General features: G+C 36.2%; 2 protein-coding genes and 1 pseudogene across 2 annotated transcripts; 1 reads left to right on the plus strand and 2 right to left on the minus strand.

The window, feature by feature from the left end:
* Positions 1–10579: 10579 nt before the first annotated feature.
* LOC148844733 (cytochrome P450 93A3-like) lies at positions 10580–12576 on the plus strand. The gene is made up of 2 exons (XM_088955161.1): positions 10580–11612; positions 11728–12576. The coding sequence occupies exons 1-2, from the start codon at positions 10710–10712 to the stop codon at positions 12379–12381; spliced, it is 1557 nt and encodes a 518-aa protein (XP_088811287.1). The 5' UTR covers positions 10580–10709; the 3' UTR covers positions 12382–12576.
* Positions 12577–16468: 3892 nt separating this feature from the next.
* LOC148844734 (histone H3.2-like) lies at positions 16469–17227 on the minus strand. The gene is made up of 2 exons (XM_088954226.1): positions 17219–17227; positions 16469–17082 (listed from the first exon to the last, which is right to left on the minus strand). Exons 1-2 carry the CDS (start codon positions 17225–17227, stop codon positions 16618–16620), a joined length of 474 nt encoding a protein of 157 aa, XP_088810352.1. The 3' UTR covers positions 16469–16617.
* A 2846-nt stretch (positions 17228–20073) lies between these two features.
* LOC148844735 (histone H3.2-like) lies at positions 20074–20480 on the minus strand (annotated as a pseudogene).
* Positions 20481–20830: the final 350 nt, after the last annotated feature.

The following is a 20830-nucleotide window of genomic DNA, read 5'->3' on the forward strand; positions in this document are numbered from 1 at the left end:
AAATTTCTGACCATCTGATCTCGAGTCTTTTGTGAGGATCAAGTACAAGGTTTAAAGTATGATATTCTGGAAACACAAAAAGTCTGTATCCATCGTTTCAACCATCAATAATCTATATTTTTTCACTTTGATAGCCCAAAAATACATATATTAAGAGGAAAGTTAACTTTTCAATCTGTTACCAAAGCAAAAAAAAAAAAAAAATTCAAATCTATTAGCAATACCTAAACCTCGGTGTTTGGCATAGAAAACTGATACGTATCGTATGATACATATTGATACTTGGAACCTTGTTCAAGGGTGAAAGGATTAATTCATCAAATTGTATCAACAAGTGGTAAGTATTAGACATCCGGTGAAGGCCCCAGACAAAGAGATATCTGAATTCTGTTTTCCGGTGACACAAAATACTGTTTATGAGCAAACACAGAAACCTCAATGTTATGGCTAGACTGGAAGCGCACGTCTGCCGCATCAAAAATCGTGTGAGCTTTGGATTTCTTGTTGTAAATATAGATTAAACACTAAAAATACAGCAGAAGAGATGTTGGCGGTAATTATTCATGTGTTGGCAGTGAGGTGAGGTATTGGCTCCATTGTCTATTCAGGTTTCGAGAACCGTAAAACATCCAATAATGCTAAAATAGCGCCTCTTCTCTTCAACACTGAAATGCAACTGGAAAAAACAAATGGGAATTTCTGCTTTCCAAGTAATTCCTGGACGACCAGATTAGAGAGAGAGGGGTTTGTAAAATGTCAATTGATTTATTCGATGAAATCTGCAAAAAGTGCAAGGGATCCTCTGCAAATAAAACTCTGCACACAGTGGAAGTATGTGAATTCATCCACATTGGAAAGTGGAAACATATCCTTATGAATTTAACATACATGTGCATATGGAGTGCTAATAGCAAGGGTAGAGTGTTACAAGTACATGTAGCTTTCTATTGAAATTGAAAGCCGGTTAAAACCGTTCGAACAGTTTGAACGGTTCAAACGGTTAATCGTCCGATTCAGTGATTCTGACTAAAATCAATGGTTTTAGAGGGAAATTCAGTTTTTGGGGAAAATGACCAGCTCCCGGTTTTTCTGGTCCGACCATCCAGTCCGGTCCAGTTTTGAAAACCATGCTTAAAAACTTATAAACAGCAAACACATATTCAGTTTGGGTGTCAAGTTGAAAAAAAAAAAATCAAGCATTTAATACAATTCTGGTTGTGTCCATTTATAGTGTGTTATTTAGGGCAATGGCGCCAAAAATTCAAGTAAAAATTTTTCAGACCCCATAGGGGTGGAGTGCTGGTGCTCTATGCTAGACCCATCTATAAGTTAGTGGTGGCTCAATCAGTCAACCCCCAACCTAATTGCAACCCGTTAGAAATATATAACAATATTCCAGACTCCAGAGTAATGGAAGATGGGATGAGTCCTGCCTGCGGTGAAAGATAAACAAACCATTAACCATCGGCTTCTTAAGTATTCCATAATGAAACCGGTTTGGTTTGTTTTGGTTCCTCACTTCCATTCCAACTTATTCCCATGATGATTGATCCTTATGTGGTTACTATAATGGCTACTTCGCTAGCATTGGATGAAGAGGGTTTCTGTTTCTTCGTTGCGCCTTAGTTCTGTGGCATGAAGGACCGAGTAAATGCAGAGATGGACGGCTGAGATCTTGGCGTACCAAACCTGCATATCCGAGACACTAGCCCATGGAAGAAAAGTGCAACCTGGAACTGCTTAATCCGAATTGGGCTAACTGGGAGGCTCTATGCTCTTCCCTCGCTTAGTTGCCTTTTTCGTGTATCAGAGCCCAGCATCGACTGGCATATTATTTAAACTGTAGCCCGCAGTACTGAATCGGACCTCATCATTTAAGCTTCATAGAGGGCGAGGAGAGAGAAAATTTTTTGTTCGAAGGTTTCATCTGGTCTCCACTGAAACTCTGTTCGACAGCCTCTCCCATCTGTAGATATCAGTTCTTCTTCATCAACTTGAGCAAGGAGATTCCTTCAAAAGAACCTGTTCGGGGTTTCCTCCCGTCTCTCTCATCTCCGAGAGGACATGACCCAGTTCGAAAGCTTCCATACTTCTCCACTGAGACCGTGTCTCAACAGCAAATCGCCTCCATCATTCGAGTTCAGGGTGTGCTTCTTCTCCTGTCTTCACTGAAGCACCTGTTCGAGTTTTTCCTTCTTCTCATCTTCGAACGAACCGGCGACATCCAGCTACAGTCGTTTAATCACTGCAAATGAAAGCATATATTGGTGATTTACTTCGGCCAAGGATACAACCATGGCTCATATTCGCATATCAGAGTTTCTGGTCAAGAAACCCTGCGTATATTTGGGTTTTTTGATCCTCTACGCATCTAAGAATAAGATTTGCTCGTCCTAGAGAATTGAAAGCTGGATATCAGTCCCAAATCCAAATCGGGTATTAGAAACCCTTATTTATTTATTTATTTATTTATTTTTGTTTGATTCCATTTATTTTCTGGGATTCTTGAATGATTCATGCTCTCTTTTCTTACCCATCTTAATTAATTATTTACATTTTGAGGATTAATACCACTCAAAGTTGAGAGCTATTCGATGCATAAAGTCGTTCAAGCCTCTAGACCTGTTTTGAGCGCCCAAGTATCATCGCCCATCTTCTTTTGCGTACTAGCTTCAGTCGAACGTCACTGTGCATAAGGAAACAATATGCATAAAACCATAACACATTGTCATTGGCTTCACTGCGCATTGGCTTCTAACGAACTGGAACTCAAACATCTCCAACCTAGTGTGATTGTTCAAACCTAGATGTATTCATCTTGGAAAGGACTGTCTATGGTAACTGTTTTGTTTTATTGCAACTTTGAGCTCCTACGGCTGCCTACACCAGACTCTATCAGAGAAGAGGTCTAATAAAAGGGCCAGAGATTGAAGTAGTGAATCAAACTAAGGGACAAACCAGGTACCATCCTATTGCATCCAAGACTGCAAACAATCAAGATTTAGTTTGGACCTGATGTTATGCACGAGTCAATTATGGTGAACTGGGTTACCGCTACTTCTGAGAGTGGATTGCTTGAGGCATTTCAGCGAAAACAGCTAAGCTTTTCTCTTTGCCTTTATTTATTCTATTCTCAAGATATGTCTGTTGCATATGGTGAGCAGTTTAGAATTATTGGTTTGAATTAGTTTTTGTATAAGCAATTACTTTAGGGATTTTAATTGAAATTCTTGCCTAATTCACGGACTGCATTGAGCTTTGTTGCAAATAGGAGGCTTATTCCTAAAACATTTGAAGTTTTGAAGTTGTTTTAGAGACTTGCAATATATTAGGAGTTGTCTCCATTTTCCCTCGTATTTTCAACCTTTAATTCAAGGAACCAAATTAAGCATGGCTTAGTGGCCTGTTCATTTCCTATTTAATAGCCTTAGAAATAGAAACTGTTCAAGTTGGGTTTTGTGCATTTTGACTCTCTTAAATGCTACCCGTTTTTCTATTTCACAAATTTCTTTAATTGGTTTTCAAGTGGATTTTACTGTATTTAAATCAAAGTAAATTAAATTACATTGATGACTAAATCATACTGATTGCAACAATTGATCTTATTCTTTGAATCTAAAAATATTTGATGCACGTCTCCTTGGCACATCATGGCATGCTTGGAAATGGTGTTATTATAAGGTATTTGAGGGAACAAATTTCACTTCATGGGATGTTACAGCATCTGCAAATGTAGTTTATGGAGCTTCTATTTCATCTTGATAATTCTACTCGAGTGACTGCTAACTCGCATCATCCCGCTCTTAATGGGGTTGCTCACTGAATTCCCCCACCGCCCCACTGTCTCAAGTTTAATATTCAATGGTTCTTCAAACCCTTTTGAAGTGATCGAGCAATTAGATTGTAGGTGGTCTTTGCAGAAGAAGCTGAGTCTTTTGAACTTTGCATTGAAATTTGGTTTGATTAGAATTCAGATCGAGAGTGATTGTCTTTGGCTTCTCAAATTTCTGTTGAAAAATGCTTCACCACCTTCCAGCTAATGGAGGATTGCAGAAGTTTAATCTATTCCTTTGCTATATATAGCTTCCATCACATAGGAGGAAATTTCAACCGAATGGCCCATAACATCTCAAAATTTACTTGTTCGTTCGATCCAAAACATCTATACTTGATCTTAAGAACAAAATTTTTTCACGACTTTATTGTAAACTATTAAAGTATTAATCTTCTCATTCATAGGTGCAATGGTTGGATCTGCCACTTAGAGGGTGTTCTGCAGTGTGGATGAGAAATTTGTGGGTAACTCATCCACACCACACCCTATGGCAAGGACCAATCCACACCACACCATAATCCACAGATGTTCTAAACTATGGATAGATTGTACAGACCAGACTATTCTACACCCACGGTAGCGTTTTGTAGGTGAGGTGGAAATCCACACCACACTTCTTGATTCCATATATCTCATATACATTTTATGGGAGATCTACACAACCGATCATAAATGTCTAATTTTTGCATTTTAGATGGTAAATAAATTGAAAAAAGGCATCAATATGTAGACAATAATTGCATTTTTTAAATAATTAAAAAATATTATTTTAATTAGTAAAAATAAAAAAATAATAATATTTTAAATATTGTTTTATTCATAAAATATTAAAACTTAATATTTAAATAATGAAAAAGAGTTGAGAAGGAGAACCATCGGACTTGTGCTAGAATTAATATTAAAAATTACTATTTTATTAATAAAATGTTAAAATTTAAAAATTTAAAAATTATTAAAAGATTAAATAAAATGAGAGCAATTAGACCAATGTAACGTAGGTGCGTTACATTGAAACCTTCTCACAAATGGTCCACACCATAGTTTAGACCATCCACGGGAAAATACTATGGACAATAAATTGGGGTGTAGTCCGTCCCTATTCACGCTATTTTGTGGACAGGGACCATCCACACATAGCAAATCGCCATATCTTACTATGGATAAGACCAAAACGATTCCCGTCTATGATATATATATGCTACTGAACACCACCTTAGTCACAATTCCAATTTGGATCAACCTCTAATTGGTCACAATTCTAATTTGGGTAAACCTCTAATGGAGTCCTTTTTTAGACCATTGACCCATATGGCTTCTTTAATGGAGCCCTTTTTTAGACGTGGAGTTCTTTTTTATTATTTTTTTATGGGATAGAAACTACAAATTAATATGTGATCTTAATTATTGACACGAAAAAAAAGCTAGAAGTTGCATGGGAAAATATGGACCACTTACTTGCAGTCAAGTAGAACAAAAAACCATTAAACTAAGCAGGTACTTTGCCTAAACGTGGCAAATATAAAGAAGGTAATTTTTACTAATTAAAAATAAATAAATAAACTAGTGGCAAGCCCGTGCTGAACACGGGCAACATTTAATTAGATATAGGGGAGATAAAGTATGTGTTTTGGTAGGGGTGAGAAAAAAAAAACTAGAAAACCAAACCGATCAAAACCAAATTGAAAAATCAGTTAATTGAATTGATCGATTTGGTTTCAATTCGGTGTTTTAGAAAAACTGAAGGTGTCAATTCAGTTTCGATTAACCAATATAGAAAACCGGTGGTTAACCGAATTGATCGGTATACATATATTTCTATATATTTTATATATATTTAATATTCATTATATATTACAAATTAATAAATATGCATTATACATAAATATATATTTTATAATATATGATATATTATTAAATATTTTAAATATAATATTTTATTATATACTTCATAATATATCATGTAAAAAAAAACAAAAACAAAAGAACTAATGAACCAAACCGTGAGCACCCCTAGTGTTTGGTAGAGCTTTCGTTTATTAACTAAACATTTGCACTTGATTTGTCTTCAAAACTGAGAAAAGTAATAATGTCAATCGTTTATGCCAAATAGGCACCATTAGGTGCCATTACACGCTATATTAGCACAATTGTGAATAAATGCCTAACCATTGGGGGAAACATTAAAATAAGCTTCCCCCAACAGTAAGTACACACATAAATCAAGACTAACTTTTGTGAACATTTATACATATGTATCACCACGATGAGCTAAATGATGATTTGATGATAATATAGCAACATTTTAATAAACGCTTGTCACAAAACGTCCACAAAACAATACACACAGAACAAAACATCTTCGTATGATGATTAAGTGGTGTCCTAATAGCTAGATATTCATTAATTATGTTTGGTTTCAAGATCACCATTCACCACAAATGTGTTCTTTTGAGATATGGTGTTTTGTTGATCTAGTTGAGTTTGGTTCTAATATTTCATAATACACCATATTTAATTTAATATATTTTGACAAAAAATATTTAATTTTCAAATCCCAAAGATGGATGTGATGGATCCTAAAAACCTATCATTTTAAATACACCACACCAAATTAAATAACTTGAACACACGACACTTTTTTAGTATATATTTTATTTTAAGGGGTGAACATTAATTGTGGCCGGTGAATGCTTTGTGCATTGTGAGTTTATGATGCAATATTTTGTTTAAAGGTCAACTCAATAGATGAAGAGAGGAACCATATTAATGAAAGCCACATGTGGCTGTTCATCCGGTACATTTTCTCTAGGAGCAATGTGAAATCCATCTCAAAATAAATAATTAAGATTTTTAGTTGATTTGCGAGACTAAATCAGGTTTGAACTGATAAAAATTATTTAACAATTAATAATATGGCACTAAATAGAATGAAATGGTGGGACCTTTATTTGCATATCTAACGGCTAGCGTTTGGATATTGGTTGATCTTGATTCGTTTATATTTGGATTCGAATTGAACATCCGTCTGATTTTTGTAGAAGAGTCTAGATCTCCTGCCAACAAAACGCATTCCAAACCCCTAAGACCCTACCAAATACCAAACCCCTACGGTATTATGTTGGTAGGCTGTTAGATTATTGGACTGGACTGATGATCGTCGAGAAAAAACACCCTAAAACAAATCAATATAATGAACCTAAAAGAATTTCTCGATCCAATACAACTTATTATGTTAATGGAGACAATCGAAATAGAGGGGAAATGGGAAAAAATACATGAAAAAATGGGGAGAAAACCAAAAAAGGCTTTATTTAATCATTTAATTGATTATTCAATGATGAAAATAGAGAGGTCGAAAAAATCCATTCCTCCCTTCAATTTGAATTCATGGTTTTGGACAAACCATTCGATACTTGACACATGTTGGCTCTAATCAATGAAGAGGTTCATCAGGTAGGCCTGATGATAGTAGGCTTGTCAATGATACTCAAATATCTAAGGCCCAATTCGACATTCAATCTGATTATCTTGGATTCAGATTACGTATTTATGTAATTCGATCAAATCCGAATGTTACAATCTACATCCGATTAAGAATCAAATCAGATTTGGAATTTACCCAATATGATTTGATTAAAATTTGAATATGATTATATAATAATATTTATTAATTTTAATATAAATTCTATATAATTATATTAAAATTTATAAAAATATATTTTAATTATTATATTATATATTAATTTATATATAATAAATTTAGTATGTTCTATTTTTATTAATTTATTATATATAAAAGTTGAAAAATAAATATTTTTTTTATTTTTCTGGTATTTTAGAGAATTTAAAGTTGAGTTGGATTAATTTTGAATCCGATATGAGTTTGTTAGGATTCGAATTGGAATCCGAGTCTTTTAATCCAACCGAATTTCAGATCAAATTTGAATGTAGGTTCTTAATATTCAGATCAGAGGCGGATTTTGCTACATTCAATTAGAATCCGATCCGATTGCAGCCCTATTGGGGAGAAGATCAGATAAGGCCTAAGAGGAGAGAGGAGTAGGTTCCATAGCGGTTTTATTATTATTTTATTTGTTACAAGCATGAACCGTTAATTAAATAAAAATGGAAAAATAAAAAAACTTTTATTATTTTATTTTCTTTATCCAATTACAAGTGTTAATCGTTAATTAAATAAAATTAAAAAACTAAAAAGGGTAAAAATGGAAAATGAAAATTAGGCATTTTCACGAAACATTGTCACCATCCTCCTTTTTATAAATGGTACAAACAACATTCTCATTTTTTAGTATGGTATAGAAATTTTTATGATTTTCTATATTTTTGTAATTTTTTTCGTATTTCTTTGTTTTTTCTATAATTCATATTGTCTTCTTCATTTTGATGAGAAAAGTGCGTAGGATAAGAGAGATGCTATTTCTGCTTCCTCCTTCCAACTGTAAAGTATGGGGAGTGGATAAGATATACAATATACAAGCAAGGGTTTAAAGGAGAGAATTGGGGTTTTAAGATTTATGTCTTCGCTAGGGTTGTTCATAACAAGACCCAAACTGACCGAACCGACCAACCCGGTCCGATCCAACCCGAGTTGGCCGGTTTTTCTTCAGCATCGGTTGGTTTCGGGTTACAAAAAAACATAAATCGATGGTTCGGTTCGGCCAAATCGACCCAAACCGACTTAGATACATATTATATATAATATATTTCAGATATTATATATATATGATATATTTCAGTTTTACTATATATATATTTCAGTTTTAATATATATATATATACATATTTCAGCTTTATTTCAGAAATATACATATTATATATAAATTTCTTATATATAAAACATCAGTTTTAATCCATCAAATCATTTTTAATTTCCAGGCATCCAGCCTTTGCTTTCTTTGACTTGAATCCTTTACCGTTCACACCGAGAGAATCATTCACAAAACCGACCCAAACTGATTCAAACCGACCAAGTCAGTTTTACTTAGTATTAGGTCTGTTTTGGTTTCATTTCTAGGTAAACCGACCAGGTCGGGTCGGTTGGAAAAACGTCAGTAAACTGACCAACCCGACTTGTGAACAACCCTAGTCTTCGCTTCATGTGTGAATGATGACATTTGGCCTTTTGCCTCCTGTGGTTCTGCTCGTCAATGGTGGGGTTGTTATTTACATATCTAATAGCTAGCATTAGGATATAGGTTAATCCTGATTCATTTATATTCAGATTCAAATCGAACATCCATTCGATTTATATAGAAGAATCCAGATCTCCTACCAACAAAATGCATTCCAAACCCCTATGGCCCTACCAAGTACAATCCCAACGATATTATGTTGGTAGGGTGTCAGATAACCGGATTGGCCCAATGGTCATCAAGAAAAAACACCTAAAATGAATCAATATAATGAACCTAAGAGCATTTCCTGATCCAATACAACTTATTACGTTAACAGAGACAATTGAAAAAAAAAATAGGGAGAAAACAAGAAAAAAAAACTTCATTTAATCATCTAATTGTTTCCTGATGAAAAGAGAGATGTTGAAAAAATCCATTATTCCCTTCAATTCATATTCGTGGTTTGGGCAAACCATTCAATACGTGACACGTGTTGGCTCTAATCAATGAAGAGGTTCATTAAGTAGGTGCTTTAGGAGAAGATCAAATAAGATGAGGAATAGGTTCTATAGTAGTCTTATTGTTATTTTATTTGTTTTATCCAATTACAAGTATTAATCGTTAATTAAATAAAATTGAAAAAAAAGACATAACAAAAGGTAAAAATGGAAAGTGAAAATCAAGCTTAAAAATTTAAAAAAAAATGATAAAGGGTAAAAATGGAACATGAAAATTAGGCTTTTTGATGAAACATTGTCACCAACCTCATTTTTATAAATGAATGAAAATGATGAGATACAAAGATTATCCAATTACAATGTTAATTGTTAATTAAATAAAATTGAAAAAATAAAAAACATAATAAAGGGTAAAAATGAAAAGTGAAAATCAAGATTTAAAATAAAAAGCATGATAAAGGGTAAAAATGGAAAGTACCATTTTTATAAATGGCACAAATATATATATATATATATATATATATATATATATATATATATATATATATATATATATATATATATATATATAATTTAGTCATTTTAAGTGGGAATAGGATTGAAAATATATATGAAATCAGGGAAGGATAGGATTAGAAATATAAAATCAGCATTTTAAAAGGGAATAGGATTGGAAATATGAAATAAGGGAGGGGTAGAATTGGAAATATAAATCAAGGTATTGAACGATGGATGCTCATCCATTTCTCTTTTTTTATAAATGGGTAAGATTTATTGGACTCTTTTTTTTCTAAGTGAAAAACCTAACTGTGTAGGACTGTCAACAGATCAGGTCTGGTTTGGGATAAATAACAATCTATATTTTGGTTTTTGATAATATAAGCTTAATAAAAATGACAGTAAAATAAAAATTGCTTATATATTAATAAATCAAGTGTTTTTAATCAAAATTATCTTAAATACTCTCTGTTAAATTTTCTATTATACACATGAAATATAATAAAATTATATAAAAAAAAAGATTAGGAAAAAAACCAAAAGCGGTCCAAATCGGGACAAAATCATACAACCAGGGTTGGTCGGTTCGAATCTGTCGGTAGAATCGACCCGCTGACAGCCCCTATAACCGTGTCCAGATCCCCCCACCCATAGCACTTCATGTCTTCTTCCCTTTTCTATTCTTTTAAAGAAGGTCCTCCCTCCATACTCCATAGTCCATAAGAATCATCAAACTATTGCAAATTTGAGGCAGACCGTCTCCATCCCATTCATGTATAACCCATGGCTCCCATTACTGATATCCAATACTATTGCTTCCTCTTCTGCATTTTGCTCGTTTCAACTCTTCTCTTTCGATCCTATGCAAAGAAGCCAACAAACCCAAGCACCTTTCCCCCTAGTCCTCCCTCCCTACCAATAGTAGGACATCTTCATCTCATCGGACCCTTACTGCACAAATCCTTCCAAAGCTTATCCAGACAATATGGACCTCTCATTAGTTTGCGTTTGGGTTTTTCTCCCTGCATCGTTTTGTCCTCGGCTGCCTTGGCCATGGAAGTCTTCAGGACCCATGACATCATTTTTGCATTTCGCCCAGAATTCGCTTCCACCCAACTCAGCATATACAATGGTTCTAATTTCTTCACTGCACCATACGGCACTTATTGGCGGTTTATGAAGAAACTCTGCATGACAGAGCTCCTTGCAGACAGGCAACTTGCTGGGTTCGTGGGTGTAAAGCAAGAGGAGATCCGACACTTCCTGCGGAGACTTCTGGAGAGCTCTGAAAGTGGAAAGCCAGTTGATGTGGGCGCTGAGCTCACAAGACTGACAAACAACATCATATGCAGAATGGCAATGACCACAAGGTGCTCAGGGAGCACTTACGAGTCTGAAGAGGTTAGAAAATTGGGTGATGAGATTGCAAAGTTAGGAGGGAAACTTGGCCTGGGGGAGATCCTGGGTCCCTTGGGAAAATTAGACCCATTCGGGTATGGGAAGAAGTTAAGAAATTTGATTGTCCAGTTTGATGAACTGTTGGAGAAGGTTTTGAGGGAACATGAGAATGATGGTGCAGAGGGTACTAATGAAGGAAAAGACTTGGTTGATATTCTCTTGAAGATATCTAAAGATGAGAAAGCTGAGTATAAGTTGACGAGAACCAATATCAAAGCCTTCCTCCTTGTAAGATCATCATTTAATTCTTTTTGATTCTCTATCAATCATCTGAAGGCTTAACTAATGCCCTTTCCCGCCTTTAAGAAGATATGATTAAGTTACAATTTTGCTTTTGTGCCAGGATATTTTTGCTGGGGGAACTGATACTTCAGCCAAAGCCATGCAGTGGACACTGGCCATGCTCATAAACCACCCTGACATACTCAGGAAGGTCAGAGCGGAGATAGAGTTTACAGTTGGAGAAACAAGATTAGTCGAAGAATCAGACATCCACAATCTTCCTTACTTGCAAGCGGTCATAAAGGAAACACTAAGACTATTCCCTGTAGTGCCCATCATCGGAAGAGAATGCACAGAGGACTGCAAAATCGGAGGCTATGATGTGAAGAAGAAAAGCAGGGTTCTGATCAATCTATATGCAATCATGAGGGACCCAGACTCATGGGAGGACCCAGACAGCTTCCGGCCTGAGAAGTTCCTGATGAAGTCCAGAGAGAACTTACAAAGACAAGAGGAAATCAAGAATCAAAGTAGTAAATTCCTACCATTTGGGGGAGGACGACGAGGCTGCCCAGGAGCATCACACGCATATACCATCATGCACCTTACAGTTGCCTCAATGGTTCAGTGCTTTGATTGGGTCAATGGAGATAATGGCTTAACAGAAGTGAGTTTGGAACAGGGAGCAGGATTCAACCTGCGCATGGCGCACCCACTACTTTGTTTTCCCATACCTGTAGCCAAATTACAGCCACTCATCCCTACAGTGCTATAAAATACATATATCCTTGCCCTTTTTTTTATTTACTTGCACCCTTTATTCCAACGTAGGCAAATATGGATAGAGAGCCCATTATTTTATGTTAAATAAAAAAGACTTTGTTTGGCCATTGTATTCGTTTTATGACTGTTTTATGACAAATGATTGCTTTAAATCAAAAGACTTTTAGGCTGCATTTGGCATTCCTTATTTTAGCCTGCGTTTGGAACTGATGTAAACTCCATGCTTTATTCATCATGCTTTCTGAAGTGGGGTGGCCCAGCCCACAAGTGCCAGACCCGGAGCCTATCGCGGAGTGCCCACACGTACCCGCATAACTCGCTGACTGTCCTCGTACGACTCCCATCTCAAGCGTTCATCTCCACCAACTTCCAGGTGGCTCAAGTATAAATAGGGGGTACCCTCCTCCGAGTGAGGGACCAAATCCTGAATCTAATCTCACTACTATACTTAAGTGTATTCACTTGGGGAATTTAGCATCTACGAGCAACTTCCTTGGAGTCCTCGTCTGAACCTAATTCCCCTCCTCGTACCCTCGTACTAACTTGACCGTCGAAGACTCTGCTTCGGGTTCTCACCCGAGGCCTCTAACATCCTCTATCTTGCAGCACTTCAGCTACCAGCCCTCGGCTTCCAGTCTTCGGCCTTAGCACTTCGTCCCCGAATCCTCGAAGCCTTTGGCCCATCTTCAGAGCCCAAGGGAGAAATTACTTTGTTGCCCTCATCCAATCCGAGAAGCAACACTTTCCGAAGCTCAATCGTCACTTTTTTGTGATTCAGTGTAAAACCTCATTGATGTTAAAATGCCCCTATTACATCGATTCCAAACACAACCTTAAAGATTTATTTCCTTTTTACAGTTAAAACATCGCTATAAACACTAAGTTTTTAAATGCAAAAGGGAGTCTGAATACATGGAGAATATTTTAGGCCCTTACATGGTGTTATGCAAAGGAGATGTTCCCATTGCATGGGGGCAATGTTTTAAAAAACGATCTGGAAATGGAATCGTTCTGGCTGTTGATTTCTGGGTCAATGATCTGACCATTTGGTTCAAATAAATGGCCCATTCTGACAAATAAATTAAAATAATAAAAATAAATAAAAAATAAAAAACAGTTAAAACCATTCACATGATTCGACCACCCAGATCAACAATTTATTAATTTTTTCATTAGTTTTTTATCAAAACTAAGTTTGAAGTAAAACAGAACCACTTGTCTAAACAATTTTCCAACCAAACAATTTGACCATCCAAATCAACGGCGGTTCAAAAAGGCATGGGGATCGCATTTTGTTGATAGGCATAGGCAGTTATCGTGAATAGGAAATCCGGAGTCTACGAGGAGACAAATCTTTAAAAGAAGGAGCAGCTTTACAGCCCGGCATAAGATTGACCTTCGAATTATTGACCTTCAAATTCAAAATGCTAGCCTGGCACTGATGTAGTGAAGTTTCAAATTGAAAAAAAGAAAAAAGAAAAACACGGTAACAAACAAAAGCTTTAAAGTCTTGGTGTGCATTTATTGCTCGATATTAAAATACCCACAAATACTCCTAATTGTTAGCGTTAGCTGCACCCACCCCCATATCCATAAAGTCCAAGTATCATCTCCTTCTTGTACACGTAATGTACTTGCTTTTTACATGTAGTTGACTTTCATCCATTCATGTCCCTTTCATCCCCCACTATTGAATGATTCAATACGGGGAACCAATAATTTTAAATTTACGTTTTAGAATAATTATGTTAATTTTATATATATTAACATTTTAAATAATTATTAAAATTTTAAAAAATAGTTTTTCAATAATTATTAAAATATTAAGAGTTTTGTTTTGTTATGATATGTAAATGGTTAATTATTAACTGAGATTAATAGAATATAGGCAAAAGTCAATGTGAATAACCACTTTTGCATTTTCTGTAGTTTTAAAAATGGATTGAAAATGATGATAGTGTATTATGGGCTTTAACAGCAACTTCTCATAAAATGTCGCGTTTCTAGCTTTCTAGAAAAATAAGGTCATGTGTCTGAATGGTGGGGAGCTATAACCTCATAATGGGCTATGGGTTTTGGTAGAAATTTCTCAAAATTGCCACATGTGTAGCTTTGTAGAAAATGAAAGGAAAATTGTCAAAAACTCACCATGAGTTTTCATTATTTCTCGTAAATTCACCACAACTTTTCAAAATGTCTAAAACTCACCATGTCACTAACTTGACGTTAAAGATGGACTTGGCAATTGGGTTGGGTGGGTCAAGTTCGGGATGGGTCAAGATACTTCGGGTTGAATTTTGGGTTGGGTTATCAAATGCTAGACCCCAACCCTAAATGTCCGGGCTAAGGTTAACCCATGGGTCATTCCCAAAAATAATTGAAACTTAAAAAAATAAAGAAAAACTACATAAAAAATGCCAAAATTAAAAGAATTAACCTTAAAATTTCATATATAAATAAAAAAACTTGAACATTTAACAATTTAAAGAGTAACAATAAAGAGTAAAGACAAAATAGAAAAAATTAAAGAGTGGAAACTTCTAAAAATGCAAAAATAGTCCCAATTAGACTTGACAATCGTGTAGCGGGTTGACCCCTGACCCAACCCAACCCAACCCGGTTTTTCATGGGTTGGATTGGGTCAAGTCGTGTAGCAAGTTAACCTAACCCTGCTTTTTTGGGTTGGGTTGGGTTGGGATGGCGGGTTGGGTCAACTTTTTGCCAGCTCCGGTTAAAGACACTAAGAACTGTTAATATATTACCATTTTAACCTTCATAGAAAAATATAAAATATATACATATTTTAATATTTAAATATGAAAAAAAAGAAATAGTTCAAAAAATATTTTTAAATATAAAAACACATAAATTACAAAAATATAAAAAATTTATAAAAATTGCACACAAAATAAAAAATTATTATCAAATTATAGAAAAACACAGAAATTGCTAATAAACAACAAAAAATACATGAAATATTATAAACACTAGAAAATAGAAAATTTAAAAAAAAATAGAAATTAAAAATGTAAAAAAAAAAAAGAAATTTGAAAAATGAAAAAGACCCTTGTCCTCTAACTTGCCATCCAAGGGTGATTTGGTCATAAAAATGTTATTTATGCTGACGTGTATACTTCTGTTAAGAAACATTAACGGTGCACTAATAGAAGGTGAATTTTGAAAAATAAAAACTTATTGACATGGTGAGTTTTAGACGTTTTGAAAAGTTATGGTGAGTTTAAGATATATGTTGAAAACTCATGGTGAGTTTTAGACAATTTCCCAAAATGAAAAAGCTATTTGTCTAAATGGTAGTAATGGGTTGTGGATTTTAATAGCAACTTCTCAAAAAATATCATGCGTTTAAAGTTGCGTTTGATAAATCTGAAATGAAAAGTAAGTTTTCCCGAAATAAGAGGCAAATTCAACATTATCAAATACTTCCTAAATTTAGAAACCTGAAAACCTTATTGTATATATAGTCACTTTAAGATCTGAAAATGACATTTAGATCTACTTTTACTTTTTAGATATGACCCAAATGCTTATTACCTCTGAAAAGTAAGTTTTTGAGAAATAAGAGATAAATTCAGCATAAAAAAACTACCAAATGATGGAACCGTAACCTGAAAACCTTATTATTATTATTATTATTATTATTATATCAATTCTGACTATCACAATTCTATTCCAGTTACTACACCCTTTAACTTTCAACCAAATTCATCTGATCCCCCGTAACTTTCAACTTGGATGTGCGTTAACATGTTCCCTTCGTGGTTAACAAATTCACCTCACAAAAGACTTTTCCCTCAGACCTCAGTGTGCTCTGTCATTAGAATCGATTCCACTCGAACACCCACCGGACACGGAATTCAATTGCTATCAAAAACGCAAACCAGAACGGCAAAGAAAACCATTTATCGATTATAGAGTTTATTACGATCTGCGAAAAACGTAAACCTGAAAATACAGACCCCACTAACGACGTTTATTGATTACCCCTTTCAGTCCTCCCAATCAATCAAAAAAAGCAAATAATGAATGGTTTGCTTGCAAGTTGTAGCACCATTTCACAGTTAATAAACAACATTACTAATCAGAAGTTTCTATTCAGAATCCTAAAAGCCAACGATTTACATGACCATCGTTCGCACATTACAAGTGCAAAACAAAAATAACAAAAGAGTAACAGAAACGAGGCAGCATAGAATCGTCTTAGCCTCCCTCACGCCCTCTCGCCACGAATCCTGCGGGCAAGCTGGATATCTTTAGGCATAATGGTGACCCTCTTGGCGTGAATGGCACAGAGGTTGGTGTCTTCGAAGAGACCCACCAAGTATGCCTCAGCGGCTTCTTGAAGAGCAGCAACAGCGGTGCTCTGGAAACGCAGATCTGTTTTGAAGTCCTGCGCGATCTCACGGACGAGACGCTGAAAGGGTAACTTTCGGATCAAGAGCTCCGTGCTCTTCTGATATTTTCTGATCTCACGAAGAGCCACGGTTCCAGGCCTGAACCTGTGAGGCTTCTTCACTCCTCCGGTCGCCGGAGCCGACTTCCGAGCCGCCTTAGTTGCTAGCTGCTTTCGGGGAGCCTTCCCTCCCGTCGACTTCCTTGCAGTCTGCTTCGTACGCGCCAACTCTGAGCTCTTCGAGTCTCTGTTCGACGAACCAACGTACAAGGACACAAATAACTATCGACTCCCCTCGTAGCTCACGGTGCTCTGGTCTGCGGTGGTTTTATGCAGAAACAGAAATGCGGGAGGTAAAAATTTTTGAATAATTGTGGCCGAATAGACACATAGAGCGCTACGGATACCGTTCGATTACCAATATCATCAACGGACGAAATTTGCTAAAAGGGATTAACACGGATCGCAATACGCAATCCCCGAGCGAACACATCGAAATGGGCAATTGGGCTTCGGGGCATGCTGAGGTTAACAACAGGCTAGGCTGATGGCCTAGTCCAATGACGACACTCAATGGATCCGGCCCATGTTTTCCTAAATCAAGTCCAATTAGTTAATGGGTTTGGACTTTAGAGAGGTCCTAGAGTGACCCACCAAATCATCGGCACTATACAACCATGTGAAGATTGAGGATCTCTTATGGAGCCATTTGCAATTAGTGTAAGTAGGGGATGTTCATTATATGATTCAGACCGCCAAAATGGATTGGTTCAGTAATTGAGTCAAGTGGAGCCAAATATCAAATTGGTTCGCTCTGGACAGAGCATGAAACTCGATTCCAACTCAATAAAAAATTATGTTTTTGGCACAATCCTGACCCCAGATGATTATAAATAAATTAGTATTAAAAATTATAAATAAAGTGGTATTGAGAACATTAAAATTATTAAAATATTATAAATAAATTATATAATAAATATTATTCGACTTGAGTCAAACTCCACTCGAACTTGGTTACTAGGAGCCAAATTTGAGTATTTAGCAAGCCGAGCCCGAATATTCACAAGTAAGCTCAGATTGATTACACTCTTAAATTCAGTTGAGGATTCTTCTAAATTTTTATTTACAGCTTCAATTGGGTTTCTTGCATTTTAGAAACCAAAACAAACTACAAAAATATGTTATTTGGACTTTCTAATTATGTAAGTCCAATAAAATGGCACAAACCATAATAAAATGGTTTGATTTCAAAAATTCTTGAACCATATTTTACTGATTTGGTGTGAGATCTTCTCTAAACCACACTGAGCTCAACTCTAAAACACCCTAACTGTAGAAGAAAAAGGTCGTTGTATTTAGTTCCTTTTTGCAGAATTTGAAGCTCTAGAGTAAGGACAGTTAATTGGGCCTTCTTTTTTTTTTTTTTTTTGGCTTCACGCAGCTACACAATAGGAGGGTAGCCCATCACCCTCCCTTGCCCCCCCCCCCCCCCCCACCCCACACACACCCCCAACCCTGGTGGGGGCAGGATTTGACCCACGAGTGAGAGATCCTACCAACTGAGCAACATCAGTTGGCCAATTCTTAATTGGGCCTTAATACGGATCAAAATTGTGCCTAATTAGCCAACTATGCTGCGTAGTATGACCCTAAGTAAAGCAGGCTAAAATCATTCACTCTACTACCAAACCTTTCCACTCCACCCATCTCACCATCACATTGGATCCTCAGTGCAGAAATACTTCCAAAACCTCACCAAATCATGATACATCATCAGCTTACATCTAGCAGCATCTCCCTGGCATCATTTCATGATTTTCATCCTCTGTTGTTTTAAGACCCATGATCTCACATTTGCATTACGCCCAGAATTCAGTATGGGTTAGTACAACACACAGAATGGTTCTAAATCTTTCACTGCATCTTCAGGCACACTAGCAGTTTTGAAGAAATTGAGAATGACAGAGCACCTTGGAAACAGCTAGATCAATTCGACAATTCCTCACTCTGAAACAAGAGATCCAAGAATTCTTATGGAGACTTTGAGAGATCATGGCTGTTCAGAAGCTTGCCAAAGGGACCCATTCATTCATCATCAGAATGGTAGAAATAAAATAAAAAATAGATAAGATTCATGACATGCAATGGCTGGATGTAATGAAAACCCCAACACCAAGAAAAAAAATGATCCTTAATGGCCATTTCAAGCTAAACAAAAGGTGTCCATCACATTCAACCCCATTTATTCAATAAAATTGTAGAAATTGGATAAAGGGTCATAGAATTGATTGATATATACTACCGTCATATGCCCATTCAATCGAGTTGAACAGCAGCAATGGTAAACAAAAAAAAACACTCCCATATTCAAATTCACAAAAACCAGGTATTTACACGACCATTGAACAGCCAAAGAAAAAAGAACAGCAAAATAACACATGCAGAAAGAACCACCCTCGTTCTTCTAATCTTTTTCAAGCCTTTTCTACAGGTATAAATCGGGCCGTGTCGATCGTGGCCCATGGTTGGCATCGCCCATATATATAAATTATAATTATATAATAATATATAGTATATAATATATTAATAAAATAAATATTTTTTTAATTTTATTATACTATTTTATTTAATTATTGTATATGAGCAATTGTATATAGGGATGGCAATTTTCCCCATCCTCGACGGGGACTCGGCCGACCCGATGGGGTCAGGGATGGGGATTATTTTGGCGGGATGAGGACAGGGACAGGGATTAATAGGATTCCCCAATTGGGGTCGGAGTCGGGGATGGGGATTGAGGTCCCCGACCCGGATTATATATATATCAAAACATATTTAAAATATTATTTATAATTTAATTTTTTTATTTACTTTAAGTAAATTTATTTTTCAAAAATAAATACTACTACCTAAAAAAAATTGAGGATTCAGGTCCCCGCGGGGAACCCATCCTCGTTGAGGACCAGGGATGGAGGACAATTTTTATCCCTAATGGAGATTGGGGATGGGGATGGGGGTTAATTTCATAATCGGGGGCAGGAACGGCGTATCCACGTTGCCATTCCTAATTGTATACATTAAAATTCATATAAAATTTTAAGTATTTTTTCATTTTCTCAATCTACAGCCCAGCCTGACCCAAGGCTTGTCCCACGGACCAACCCGACACATGGCACGGCCCCGTGCGGACTCGGGCCATGGGCCGTGCTAGGCCACCCCCCAAGATATCCCAAGGAAGGGAGGCGGCCCACCACAACCCATTTTACAGCTCTACTACCTTTTCCCGTGAATCCTGCTGACAAGTTGGATATCCTTTGACATAACGGCAACCCTCTTAGCATAATGGCTTAGAGATTTGTGTCTTCGAAGAGATCCACCAAATAGGCCTCGACGGCTTCTTGGAGGGTAGCGACAGCGCTGCTCTGGAAGCGAAGATCTGTATTGAAATCCTGAGCGATTTCACGGACAAGACACTGAAAGGGCAGCTTCCAAATCAAACGCTCTGTGCTATTTCCTTTTCTCACGAAGTGCCAAATGCCACAATTTCGGGCCTGAACCTGTGTAGCAACTTTATTCCACCAGTCGCTAGTGCTAACTTCCGGAGCAGCCGTCGTTGCCAGCTGCTTACGAGGCGCCTTCCCATCAGTCGATTTCCTCGTCATCTATTTCGTTCTAGCCATTTCTAAATTCGGCCAACACTCCTTTTTTCCGACAAAGATCGAATAACAAGGAGATTGATGGAACCAAGACTAACGAATTTGTGCGATGAATTGGAGGGAAATGATAGCTTTTATACAAAACTTTAGAGAAATGCGGGAATAAAAAATGTTTGCTTTTCTTGCCAATAAAGGCAACTCTTGGCCCCTAATATGAATAAAAATAAAAATTTTAAAATAATCTCTAAAATATAAAAACTTTTTTTAAAAAATATCAAATAAAAGAGGAAATATTAACGGTGAACAACGATGTCAAATCTACCTTTTCTCTCTTCTTTTTTCTTCTTCTTCTTAGAGATGAACAGTATCCCTGT

Source organism: Nelumbo lutea, chromosome 7, assembly GCF_056320005.1.
Source record: "Nelumbo lutea isolate HS-2025 chromosome 7, American lotus-T2T, whole genome shotgun sequence".
NCBI lineage: Eukaryota > Viridiplantae > Streptophyta > Magnoliopsida > Proteales > Nelumbonaceae > Nelumbo > Nelumbo lutea.

What these genes read in the sequence shown, in the direction of transcription:
- LOC148844733 (XM_088955161.1), top strand. Translation starts at nt 10,710, where the DNA reads ATGGCTCCCATTACTGATATCCAATACTATTGCTTCCTCTTCTGCATT. An exon ending in ATATCAAAGCCTTCCTCCTT is followed by an intron (nt 11,613 to 11,727) that starts GTAAGATCATCA and finishes CTTTTGTGCCAG; the next exon opens with GATATTTTTGCTGGGGGAAC.